Below are 12,685 nucleotides of genomic sequence, written 5' to 3' on the forward strand. Positions count from 1 at the left end.
GGCCCAGCCAAGGTGACACACAAACTGAACCACCACACTGCCTCAAGCTCATTTACACCCTGGTGGTGAAGAAGAAAGTGGGAAGGATGAAGAGATAACGAACAGTGTCTACCACAACAGTAGGTCTTATATTCTAAGCAAAATTCAACTTAACAAATGAGTCATTAAAATACACAGAATTTTGATAAGTGCTTTGAGAGAAAATAACAAGGTACTAAGGTGCAACATTATCTTGTGTACACTTCATGAGCAAGTGGGTATCAGAAGCAGGGTTTGAGTCCAGGTGAACCATCCATTGCATAGCCTGATCTCTTACCTGACATGCCATCCCACCAAATGTCAATCATCTCTCCTCCCCCAGTATTATTCACATGGCTATTGTCTGTCCTTTGTTTCCATCAACCAACACATGCCCTCAAGTCCCCTTTATTGCTTCCCCCATCTCCTTCCCAAACCCCTTCCCCCTGTCCTAAAGTTAGCTTTCTTCTCTACTTACTTTCATCAAAACTTGTGGAGTTATTTTTCATATGCACTCCACCTCCTCTTCTCTCATACACATCTTTTTATTATTATTATTATTATGTTGTTTGTTTTAATTGCACAATTGAAAACAGAAAATCATCAAAACTGGAGGAAAATCATAAATCCTTTTCATATAGTCTCTGCACCATCTCCTTCCTCAAGAGCAATCCCTATTATTGTCAAATTAGTTTGAACTCTTTTATATAGTGTATGACAGATAAGGGGTGTGTGTGTGTGTGTGTGTGTGTGTGAAAGAGAGAGAGAGAAAATGGAACTCTGTGTGTGTGTGTGTGTGTGTGTATGTATGTGTGTAGAGAGAGAGAGAGCATGTGAGAGTGTGGGAAGAAAAGAGTGAATTTCATTTTGTTTTGCAATGTGGTGACTTCACTAGGAACATTTCCTCTTTCATTTTTCACCCTTCTGAAGGCTTCAGCTCCCAGTAGACTGTGGAGTGTTGGGCTGAAACACCTTTACCAACTTCCTCTATTCCCAGTTTGACTCTCCTTACTGCTTCACTTCTCCGTGTGCTTGATGGCACTTCTTTTTTTTTCACAATTTATTTACTTATTGTTTTTGAGAATATACACAGCAGAACATACACCAACTCAACAGATTCTCCATGGAGAATTCAATGACATGGATGACATTTTTCAAGCTGTTTGACCATTCTCACCCTGCTTTTCTGAACTGTTCCTCCTCCATTAACATAAACTCACTGCCTTTTAAAGTTCCTATCTAATCTTTTGAGTTGCTGTTGTCAATTTTATCCCATATAGTCTTTTTTTGTTATTTGTATTTAAAAAATAATAATTTATTTGGCTACAATTTATGTAAATATAATGCATGGATATTGAGAGCTCAGGTTATACCTTTTGAATATTGTATCCACCCATTTAATCAAAATTCTAGCCATAAGGTAGAGAAAGTTCTTAAAAGAGCACAAAGCTCGAGGAATGTATTCTTAATTTTCTTTTTTAACTTTTTATTGTGATTTGGGTGAAATTTTACAAAGCAAATTTGTTTTACACTCACCAGTTCATGCACATTGTGCTCCGTGACACTGGTTATGTCCCCACAATGTCACAGCTCTCTTCCCGCTTCCTCCTGTGGTCACCCTTTCTCTGTGTTCTTATTTCCAATGCTTTCCTGCCTCTCTTCCTTTCTCCCTGTGCAAATGCTTCTGATCTCCCGTGGTTGACTGTTTGAGGAGGGCACCTCCCTGGTGCAGGTGTTCAGCTCATAGTCCTGTCTATTGTTTGGCTGAGAGTTAAGCCATAGGGGAGTGAGTTCAATTCCAGGCCAGTAAGTTCTATCAGGCCAGTAAGCCTGGTTTTCTTGTTTGTTGTTTTTATGATTTTGAGTTTTGTTCCACCTTTTTCTCCCACCCTGTACAGAATCTCCAAATCTGATCCCTTTCCAAGTGGTTGGCACTTGTAGCTATTCTTAGCTAGTCAGGCTAGACTATAACTTGGTTTTAAGAAGACTTCAGGGGATATTTTTGGCGTAAGGTTTAAAGATGATCTCAGGGCAATAGATTCAGCAGTTCATCATGCCTCCATGACTCCAGAAAGTCTGGATTCCATAGGCAGATGGTACTTCCTGAATATGCATGGATAGTTGTCTCTGCTTAAGGAACCCAAACACCCCTACACCTGCTCCTGCAGGTCACTCTTGCATTGTTTTTTAAGGACCAGATAATGTAGCTTTCCTCTCTCAGTAGACTTTGAGATCTCTGAGACTAGAAGCTGTATCTTACTAACCTAGACAACACCAGAAAAGGTCCAAAGAAAGAACTGGCTTCTACAAACATTTGCTGAACAAGTGAGTGAGTGAGTAAATATTTGAAGAATGTGGAATCATCTGAAAAAATATTTAATTGGTTCCAGAATCCCTTGGTGATTGACAAGGCTCTTTGTCCTTTAGTCTTTAGGGAGGTGCAAGTTGATGGCTTGTGTTGAGGGAGCATGAGTAATATGCCACGTGTCACTTCACCTTCCTTAAAGGGTGTCAGAACCCTGGCACCCACGCAGCCAGTCGTAAGTCTAAGCTCAGGGCGAGGTGAGGGTGGCATACACACAGGGCTGTTTAGAGTCATCCTTGAAGGTGCAGGTCAGTGGATCCACACTCCCCATAAGAGTTTCCGGTTGCAACAGGGCATAGGTCACTTCGTTGGGGTGTTCTGCTGAGGGGACCTGCAACATGAAGATACAAAGTGAGAGAGAGCACTGGGGGCGGGAACTGGGCCAGGAGAGAAGGTCGGTGAAAAAGAGACTCACCTGCATCTCTGTCGGTTCATCCTCCTCAGGCTGGATGTCCTTCAAGGCAGCATCTGAAAGGAAAGATGAGGGCTTGGACCTTCCTTGAGGGCCTTCAGAAACATCCAGTGCTCCCAGCCATCTTTCAGAGATGGGGTGACTAAAATCCCGAAAAGGGCAGTAACATCACACAGCAAGTTGGCCCCTCACCTGTTCTGTTCCTTCCTGGCTCCTCCTGACACCCCATTTCCCCACCCTGGGAGCCCTTTCCCCTTACTCCCCACTTACATTGATTTTCTTCCTGGACATCCAGGGATAGGCTGGAGTTGACGCAAAGGAGACAGGCATATTAGAGTAGGTCTGAGGAATAAGACGGAAGCAGGGCTTGCTATCAAAGGAGTCCAAACTTCCCTACCTCTTACACTTCACTTGCTCCTGGGTCTCACCACCAGTGGCTCCTACAGAGAACCAGTGATCAGAGTCTTGGAAGGAACCCACCAAGCCCACCTCCCACTTCTCCTCCTAGGTTAACCCTTCCACCTCCAGGACATACTGTGTTTGGCCCGGTATCCACAACAAAGGAGGAAGAAGAACAACAGGAGAATAAAGACAACGGCAGCTGAGACCCCGATCACAATGTGAGTGTGTCCTTGTTCAGGACCATATGGATCTAGGGATTAGAAAGTGGTAAATATCTGTCATTGCACACCTGTTGCATTCATTCATTTACTCATCCAGTAAACATTTACTGAGCACCACCATAAACTAGGCAACTTATTGGAGGTTTGGGAAATTGTAGTGAACCTACTTAACAACAGAGTCTAGGCATGTAAGCCAATAAACAGAAGTATTCTTACAAGTAGAGAAGAACTCTATGGAAAAATAGTTGCCAAAGATGTGGTGAAACACATGTGAAATTATTCACTACAGATTAGTAAGTAAGCACAAGTAAGTCTGTGCTTACCTTGCTTATGGGGTAATCCAGCCCTGACCTTGACCATAATTTCCCCTTGGATGTTCTATACACTTTTTTTTTTTTTTTTTTTTTTACTGCTTACTCCATTGTCTTAATGTCTTGAATGAAGAAACTAGCATGCTTCCTATTTTGGTTACCTAGTGCCACTCTAACTGAAATACCACAAATGGAACAGCTTCAACAAACAGGAGTTTATTGTCTTACTTTGGAGGCTTTAAGTCCGAGTTCAAAGTGCCAGGCTCAAGGGGCTGGGTGAAAGCCTCTAGACTTTGTGCTTCAACTCTGCCTCCTGCTCCTGGCCTACTGAAGCTGGAGGTTTTCTTCACTCAGACAGCTGTTGGCTGCTGAGGCTGACAAACCCAAGGTCAACAAATAAAAAGGTACAGCATGATATTACCAAACAACACAGCAGGCCATTGATTCAAGTCTGTTGAAAGTCCCAAGATCAGCAGAGCATGGCAGGCTGCTGACCTGCATGCAGCTACATGCAGGGTTCAAGCATGCCATAAGCTGGAGACCTTCCTCAAATTTGCTTCTTATAGACTGGAAGCAGCCCACATCCCTAGAGCAGCTACTCAGCTGCTCCAGTAGATTCCACCATGGAGTTAATTACCAACCTCACCATGGGGAATAACTACATCCAGCTGCCCAGCCACTCAACCAAGCCTAGCCAAGATGACATACAACCTTAACTACCACACTCCCCCTTTGCATTTTTGTCACCACTAACTAATGATGGCACTTACGTCAACCACTCATATAGAGAAGGACCTGCCTGAGGAGGGTGTTCAGGATGATGACAGGGCCACACACTAAGTGAAAGAAAGACCTACCTCTCAGTCTGGTTCCTAAGGGCTGCCACTAGTTTATACAGCACTTTGAAAAGACATCCCCAAAACAATGTACTAATAATAGCCAGAAAATTGTTAGAATAAATATACAAATCCTCAGAAGGAAGATTGGGCAGTCTATTTCCATAGGGATACCACCTCGGAAACCTGAGGAGGAATCACTGTGTGTCAGAACCAACTCAACAGCAGTGAGGTTGGTTTTTCGATTTTTTTTTTTTTTTTTTTAATATATTAAATGGAGTGACCTTTAGACGGGGCATCTTATGCAGACCACAATCAACAAAAACAGACAAAGTGGAGTTGAAATTCTCCTCATTTTATGGATTGAATTTGTCCCTCCAAAAAAATATATGTTGTAAATCCTAACCTCTGTGTCTGTGGTTATAATCCCAACTGGGAAAAAAGTGTCTTTGTTATGTTAATGAGTCAGGATTAATGTAGGGTGTGTCTTGAGTCGATCTCTTTTGAGATATAAAATAGATTAAACAGGCAAGTGAAAGAGGCAGAGATGGGAAAAGATAGATGCCAAGACACATGGAGATCTCCAAGGAACCAGAGAGAAGAAGCTGAAAAGACAAGAACCTTCTTCCAGAGCCAACAGAGAGAGAGGTCTCCCCTAAGACCTGCCCTCTGAATTTAGACTTCTAGCTTCCTCAGCGGTGAGAAACTAAATTTCTGTTTGTTAAAGCCACCCACTTGTGACATTTCTGTTATAACAACACTCAAAACCAAGAAACAAACTCACTACCATCAAGTCGGATCCGACTCATAGCAACCCCTCCTTGGGTTTAGCTATACACCACCTTAAACACCTTGTGGGACTTCCTTGAGCACAGAGCAAACATGACAGTAACAGATCCACAGTTACCTGTGACCAAAATGTTCAGGGCGTTGCTGGGTAGTGACCAGAGGAGGGGGTGTGTTTGAGGAGAACCGTAGCATGTGTAGGTGCCCCCATGGGCCAGAGTCACAGGGGAGATGAGGAAGGTGGCATGGTCCTGATGTAAATAGTCCTGGGAGAAGGCATTTCCATCTTTGAACACATGGATGGTGTCATAGACATGAGCTGAGTGACAGAAGAGGGTGACATTCCCTCCTAAGGTCACACGGGGGCCTGGATGAGCCGTCAGAGAGGGTGTGTCCTTGTAGACCCCTGGGAAAGAATAAAGCCTGTTATCACTGGGGAGTCATGCGTGTCGCACTGTCACCATGGTCTGACCTGAGAGGTGAAAGGATGAAGCCAGGGTTAAATTCACCTATCACCCTTTATTGTAGCACAGGAACCCCCCCCCCCCCAAAAAAAAAAAAACTACCACTTCTCTTATTTTCTAATGACCCAGAACCAGACAGTAGTCTTCTGTCCAGAAAGAGAGCTGAATATTTGTTCCACATGAATTTTTAGGGTTTCCAGTCTCCCCTTGGAAGGGAGATTGGACCAGAGTCAAAACTAAGGGACAGTGGACATGAGACAGGAGGAAACTGGGCACAGACAGAGGATGAGGGTAATGGCCGGCAGGCACAGTATGCTGGGAACAGACACCATGGCCGGGGATACTGCCCTTGAAGTGGCCCTTACCTGTCACCACCAGCTGCAGTGGGTCACTTTGTGCTGACCAGGCCCTTTCCTTCAGGTATTCGCAGTAGTAAGTCCTTGCGCTGGTTAATGTCACATTCTCAATGGGGAACTCAACTGTCTCCTGGGGTCCCTGTGGGATTTTGCCAAACCACTCACTGGATTCCCTGCTTCCTAGACGCATTTCACTCACTCCTGGAGGTCCTCTACAGAGGACGGTCACAGAACTGTACTGTGGGACCACAATCCCTGGCACTGCCCAGATGGAAGGCTTTAACTCTGGAAAAGAAACAGAGCCTGGAATTTCAAAACATTCTGATGTCAAGAACCTCCCTTCTCACTTCCCCATCAGCCTCCGTGGATGCTAGCTTAGAGCCCAGGGTCTGAGCTGGGCCACGTAGTGTGAGTCCCAGTCAAGCCTTGCCCTCACCCCGTGATTCTGGTCAATGAGATCTCAGTCTCTTCATTGGTAAGATAGAGTTAATTATTCAAAAAAAAGAAGAAAAAAAGCCACCATTGAGTCGATTCCAACTCATAATTGACCCCCATTAGGTATCTGAGGCTGTAAACCTTTATGGAAGTAGATCACCCCATCCTCCTTCCTCAGAGCAGCTGGTGAGTTTAAACCTAGTTAGTAGCCAAATGCCTTATCCGCTACACCACCAGAGCTCCTTTTGTTAATTATTCCAAAAAACAAACCAAACGCACTGCCGTCAAGTTGGATCCGACTCATAGTAACCCCTCCTTGGGTTTCCAAGGTAGTATCACTACAGAAGAAGATTGCCCAACCTTCCTTCCGAAGAGTGGCTCATGGGTTTGAACTGCCAGCCTTCTGGTTAGCAGTCAAGTGGCTTAGGCACTAGGGCAATTATTAGACGGTCCCAGATCAGCAATATTTGACTAACTGCAATACTCTACCTTCCAAAAGGACCTTCATTTGACTTCCAGGAGCCTACACTCTTGACTTTTTTCTGGCTAAGCTATCTCAGTTGCTTTGATCTTTCCACCATCACCAAACTCCTATGCTTTACAGTGTCTCTAGGCTCTATCCTCAAATCTATATCTTTTCTGAACATGCTCACTCCCAAGCTGCCCTCAAACAGATACACACACACATTATAAATGTATTTCCAGCTAAGACCCCTCACCCAAACTCTAGTTCATTTATTCAACTTGTCTCCTGTAGTGAGAAGACTCAACTAATCATGTCCAAAACCATTGGTGCTGTTAGTTGCCGCTGAGTCTCAATTCCAGCCTCTCAAGAGTTGACTCTAACTCATGGCGACTTTACATACCAAAGAACAAAGTGTTGCTCAGTTCTACACCATCTTCACGACTGTTGGTAAGTTTGAGCCCATTGGGTCAGCCATGTGTCAATCATCTCATCGACCATTTGTCTCATGTTTGCTGACCCTCTATGTTTTCAAATATGGTGTCCTTTTCTAGTGACTGGTCTTTCCTGATGACATGTCTGAAATAAAGCTCCTGATATTTTGGGGGAGAAAACCTTATTCTTCCACATCGACTCCATAGTCAATGTCATTCCTAGGTGTTATTACTGACAGGTTCCTTTCTTGGTACCTCCCATATCCAAACTGGAAATGAACCCTAGGGAACCTGTCTTCTTACCTCCACCACTGCCCCCACCCTAACACGAGCACCCACCCATTGTCTCTCGCTGGACCACTGCATCAGGACTTGACTTTGTCTCTTTCTTCCACACGTGCCCACAACTAGTCTCCTTGCCCCCTTTCTCTACACTGGAGCTAGAGAGCCTGTTCATATGTCAGATCACATTGGTCCCCTGCTCACAGCCCTCCAATGGCTCTCATCTCATTCAAGGTAAAATCTTAACCAGTTATCTGCTCTACAACCTGACCCGTTGCCTCTCTGACTTCCTCCCGCGCTCTTCTCTCATTCATTACCACTACTCTTGACACAGAACGCTCTGGCAAGACGATGAGACCCACTTCCACACCAGCACAGATTGCATTGGTTTCTCAAGGTCAAATACTGTTCACTCCGAGGGTCTGCCCCTTCCTCCACCCTTCAGGACTTTCTCTAGTGCCAACCTGACATTGTCCTCAGCTACAATTGCTAAAAGAACAACCCACTACCCCAAGCATGCAAACGCATGACACATCCATGATTTATATTCTCTTTAGCATTAACCTCCCTGGGTGTTACACAGGGTATGAGCTTAGCTACTAAATAAAAGATTCCAAGTCTGAGCCCACCTGGAGCTCTGATGGTGCTGTGGTTAAGGCAATGGGCTGCTCACCAAAAGGTCAGTGGTTTGAACCCACTGGCTGCTCTATGGGAGAAAGACAAGGTGGTCTGCTTCTCTAAAGATGTATAGCCTTGGAAACCCTGTCAGGGTCACTATGAGTCAGAATCCACTTGATGGCAAAGGGTTTGGTTGTTTGTTTGGGGCAGGACTGCAGAAAGGCCTGGTGATCTTTTGCTGTAAACATGGCTGTTGTTGTCAGCCACTGTTGAGTTGATTCTGACTCATGGTGACCTCATGGGTGGAGGAGAATTGCTCCACAGTGTTTTCAAGGCTGTGACTTTTTGAAGCAGATCGCCATGTTTGTCTTCTGTGGTTCTTCTGGTGGGTTCAAACCACTAATGTTTCAGCTAGTGGTCAAGAGCTTAGACATTTGCACCACCTAGGGACCCCTACAAAAATTACAGCCATGAAAATCCTATATATAAAAGGAAATCCAAACCCACTGCCATGGAGTTGATTCCAACTCATGGTGACCCATCGGGTTTCCAAGGCAGTAAATCTTTACAGAAGTAGATTGCCCCGTCTTCCTTCCACAGAGCAGATGGTGAATTTGAACCCCTACCTTCTGGTTGGCAGTCTATGCCTGTGATGGGCCAGATAGCTAACTGACTCCATCTTGACACGCAGACACCCCCACAAAGTTTCTTTTCCTTAAGCTGCAGGTCTAGACCACCGCATCCTGTTTCCACTGAAAGGCTGCAGGCCTAGACCACCCCATCCGTCCTGGCAGAACATGAAGACCTAGTTGAGCACCTATGCCAACCACAGAGACAGACCACGACGCTAAGTGTTGCCTATAGGTGTGACTTGCTAGAGCCAGTGTAATGCCGTCTGAGCTTCTGTAAAAGTCTGCTTGCAAAGGCTGAGTCCTCAATGAAGCTCCCAGAGCGGAGGAGGCCTCACCACAATGCCAAGGAGTTTCTCTGCAGGTGTTATTTGCTAAATTAAGTTCAACATTGCTTTCTGCTTCTGTAAAAGATTGCTTGCAAATGATAGAAAAGAGACACTCAATATTACACGCCACCTGCTCGTGGGTTTTGTCTTTATAAACCCTGTGAAGCTGCTCTTCTGGGTCGAGACTCCCTTCTGGCATGAGCCCCCTCTCGACCCCGGAAATAAAGGACTTAAAGCTTGATTAGGTCTCAGAGTGCTTGGTGACTCCGTGTAGACCATCTCACCTTTAATATATAACATGTTGGTAGTGTAGTGCCTAAGGCACTTGACTGCTAACCAGAAAGCTGGCGGTTCAAACTCATCAATCACTCCTCAGAAGGAAGGCTGGGCAATCTACTTCCATAGCGATACTGCCTCGGAAACCCAAGGAGGGGTCGCTATGAGTCAGGTCCGACTTGATGGCACACAACAACAACGACAGGCATAGCATCACCAGAACTCCTTATGAAAACCCTACGGAGCAGTTCTCATCTGTAACACGTGGGGTTGCCACTGATCACAATCAATTCAACGGCAGTGGGTTTGGTTTAGTTTAGTTTTGTTGAGGACTAGCCATCTTCAGATCTATTATGTATTTCAGTTATCCGTTTTGTCCAATTCTCTTGTCCTTCTAACACACGGCAGCGACTTTTCTGGTTATTCAAAGCCAGAGCCCCACCACTTGGGACAACAAAGACACAAGAGTGTTCATTCAATGTGGGATATGAGGGAATAATGCACCTCAGAGAGGAGCTGTGGCCAGAAAATGAGGCAGTCTACGCAATATTCAGAGATGACGTCCTGGCTCGTGGAGAAACCTCCATCAATTCTATCTAACGATCGTTATTTTTCAACAGACTCTGAACCCAACACTGTTCTCTGAGCTTTATGTGAGTTATACCTTAAAGGGTGCAACACCCTGTTACCAGTCTTCATTTTAGAATGGAAGAACTTGCAAAAATTAGCTTACACACAGTCACAGAAGTAGCAAATGTTGAGGTCTAGTGTCTACTAAGGAGCTCTGGTGGTGTGGTGCATAAGACATTTGACTGCTAACCAGAAGGTTGGCAGTTCAAACCCACCAGCCACTCTGCAGACAGCAGACTGGGTAAGCTACTTCCATAAAGATTTACCACCTCGGAAACCCAATGGGGGTCACTATGAGTTGGAATTGACTCAATGGCAGTGAGTTTGGGTTTTTGTTTTTGAGTGTTTACCCCACGTCTGACCTTCTGAGCAGGTCTGTCCCCTGTGGCAGACCTCACCAGAGCAGAGGAACCTTGAAGCAAATGGAAGAGTGCTCAAAGGGCAAACAAGGTTGTCGGCTCCATACCCACAGGTGAGACATAAAATTTCTGTCAATTTCTCCGATTCTCTGTGCTTACGTTTGCAGGGTTGATCACGCCTGTATTTACCGTCAGCATCATAAAAGCTGCAGATCCTTACTTGACTCAGATTTGTTATAGGAGGAAGCTGGAAACCTAGATTCTGCCCAGGGCGGGGAAGATGTTCCCGCACCCTAAAAGAATTGGCACAGTGGTGAAGGATAAAAAGTAAAATGAAGAGTTCCACAAGAGCAAGGGATTGCAAGGTGGTGATTGGAACTCATCCAATGACCCTCAATTTCCTCCCACAGTCCTTCAATCCGACTCAGAGCTGCCCGGGATAAGTATGAACGAAAGACTCACCATTTGGAGCACAAATCTTTGGGTCCATACAAAGTCCTGAAAATGATAAGGACCTGTAAGAGGTGGCCCCCAATGACCCAAGGATGTTGAGGTCATTGGGTTGGACACGAGGTGGATGAAAGGGGGCCATATGAGAGCTCTCCAGGAGCACAGGAAGGAAGGGTCCCAGGAGAGACACCCCACTTACAAACATTATTCAGACTGCCTCCCTTTCCCACCCCCACGTGAATTTCCTCCGCAGCACTCACCAACCACGAGCAGGACAAGGAGCCTGGAGATCATGGCAGGGTCTCAGCCAACACCCCCAGCAGCGGTTGATCTTCACATGAGGACAGAAGCTCCCTCAACATGGGACAGCCTGGCCTTGTGAGTCTGATGAACTCCTCTTCCTTTGACAAGAAGAGCAGACCCTCACACCCTAAGGCCAGGCTGGACTTCCCCTTTTTTCAACATCACGGGGGCTGAGCATCACGTCACTTTGTGGCTTTCCTGTTTTGATCTTAGAACCAGGCCAGACTTGGGAGAAGTGCATGGTGCTATATCCATTCTCACATCCCGCAGAGGTCCAGCCTCCCCTTGATGACCTAGGAGAGAAACCTCATCCTTCCTCTTTTCTCCAAAGCTCACCAAGATAGAGAAGGGCAGTGAGGGTTGGATGGGAGGTCACACCACTGCCTTCCATGGTCACCAGCAGTGCAGACAAATTGCAATAAGTATGTTGTTGTTATTGTTCAGTGCTATCGAGTCAGTTCCAACTCACAGAGACCCCATATACAACAGAATGAAAGGCTGCCTTCTGCACCATGCTTGCAATCATTGCTACGTTAGAGCCCATTGTTGAAGCCACTGTCCATCCATCTCATTGACAGTCTCCCCTTTTTCCAATGACCTTCTACTTCACCACACATGACCTTCTCCTGCACAGACAGGTCCTTCCTAATAGCATGTCCAAAGTACCTGAGACGGAGTCTGGGCGTTCTCCCTTCTAAGGAACGTTCTGGTTGTACTTCTTCCAAGACGGATATGTTAGTTCTTCGGGAAGTCCATGGTCTATTTAATATTCATTGCCAACACCATAATTCAAAGGCATCAATTCTTCTTCGGTCTTCCTCATTCATTGTCCAGTGCATATGAGGCAACTGAAAATACCATAGCATGGGTCAGGTGCACCGTAGTCCTCAAAGTGACATCTTTGCTCTTTAACACTCTGAAGAGGTCTTTTACAGCAGATTCACCCAATGAATCGTTTGATTTCTTGACTGCTGTTTCCATGGGTATTGATTGTGAATCCAAGAAAAAATGAAATTTGACAACTTCAACTTTTTCTCCATTTACCACATATTACTTATCGGTCCAGTTGTGAGGATTTTTGTTTTCTTTATGTTGAGGTGTGATCCATACTGAAGGGTGTAGTCTTCGACCTTCATCAGTAAGTGCTTCAAGTCATCCTCACTTCCAGCAAGCGAGGTTGTGTCCTCAGCATATCACAGGTTGTTAATGAGTTTTCCTCCAAACCTGATGCCGCATTCTTCTTCATATAGTCCAGCTTCTTGGATTATTTGCTCAGCATACAGATTGAATAAGTGTGGGGAAAGGA

General features: G+C 45.3%; 1 protein-coding gene across 1 annotated transcript; it reads right to left on the reverse strand.

The window, feature by feature from the left end:
- Positions 1–2,570: 2,570 nt before the first annotated feature.
- LOC103213083 (leukocyte immunoglobulin-like receptor subfamily A member 2) lies at positions 2,571–9,661 on the reverse strand. Its single transcript, XM_042783458.1, has 5 exons — positions 9,646–9,661; positions 6,181–6,456; positions 5,473–5,757; positions 2,799–2,851; positions 2,571–2,714 (listed from the first exon to the last, which is right to left on the reverse strand). The coding sequence occupies exons 1-5, from the start codon at positions 9,659–9,661 to the stop codon at positions 2,571–2,573; spliced, it is 774 nt and encodes a 257-aa protein (XP_042639392.1).
- Positions 9,662–12,685: the final 3,024 nt, after the last annotated feature.

This window comes from Orycteropus afer, unplaced genomic scaffold (assembly GCF_000298275.1).
Source record: "Orycteropus afer afer isolate SDZICR_OR568_19922 unplaced genomic scaffold, OryAfe1.0 scaffold01268, whole genome shotgun sequence".
Taxonomy (NCBI): Eukaryota; Metazoa; Chordata; class Mammalia; order Tubulidentata; family Orycteropodidae; genus Orycteropus; species Orycteropus afer.

Bases quoted from the DNA above. Each gene is read 5' to 3' on its own strand.
- LOC103213083 (XM_042783458.1), bottom strand. The intron at 5,758-6,180 runs GTAAGGGCCACT...ATTCTTTCCCAG, and splicing joins ACTGCAGCTGGTGGTGACAG to GGGTCTACAAGGACACACCC. The intron at 2,852-5,472 runs GTAACTGTGGAT...CTTTCCTTTCAG, and splicing joins CCTGAACATTTTGGTCACAG to ATGCTGCCTTGAAGGACATC.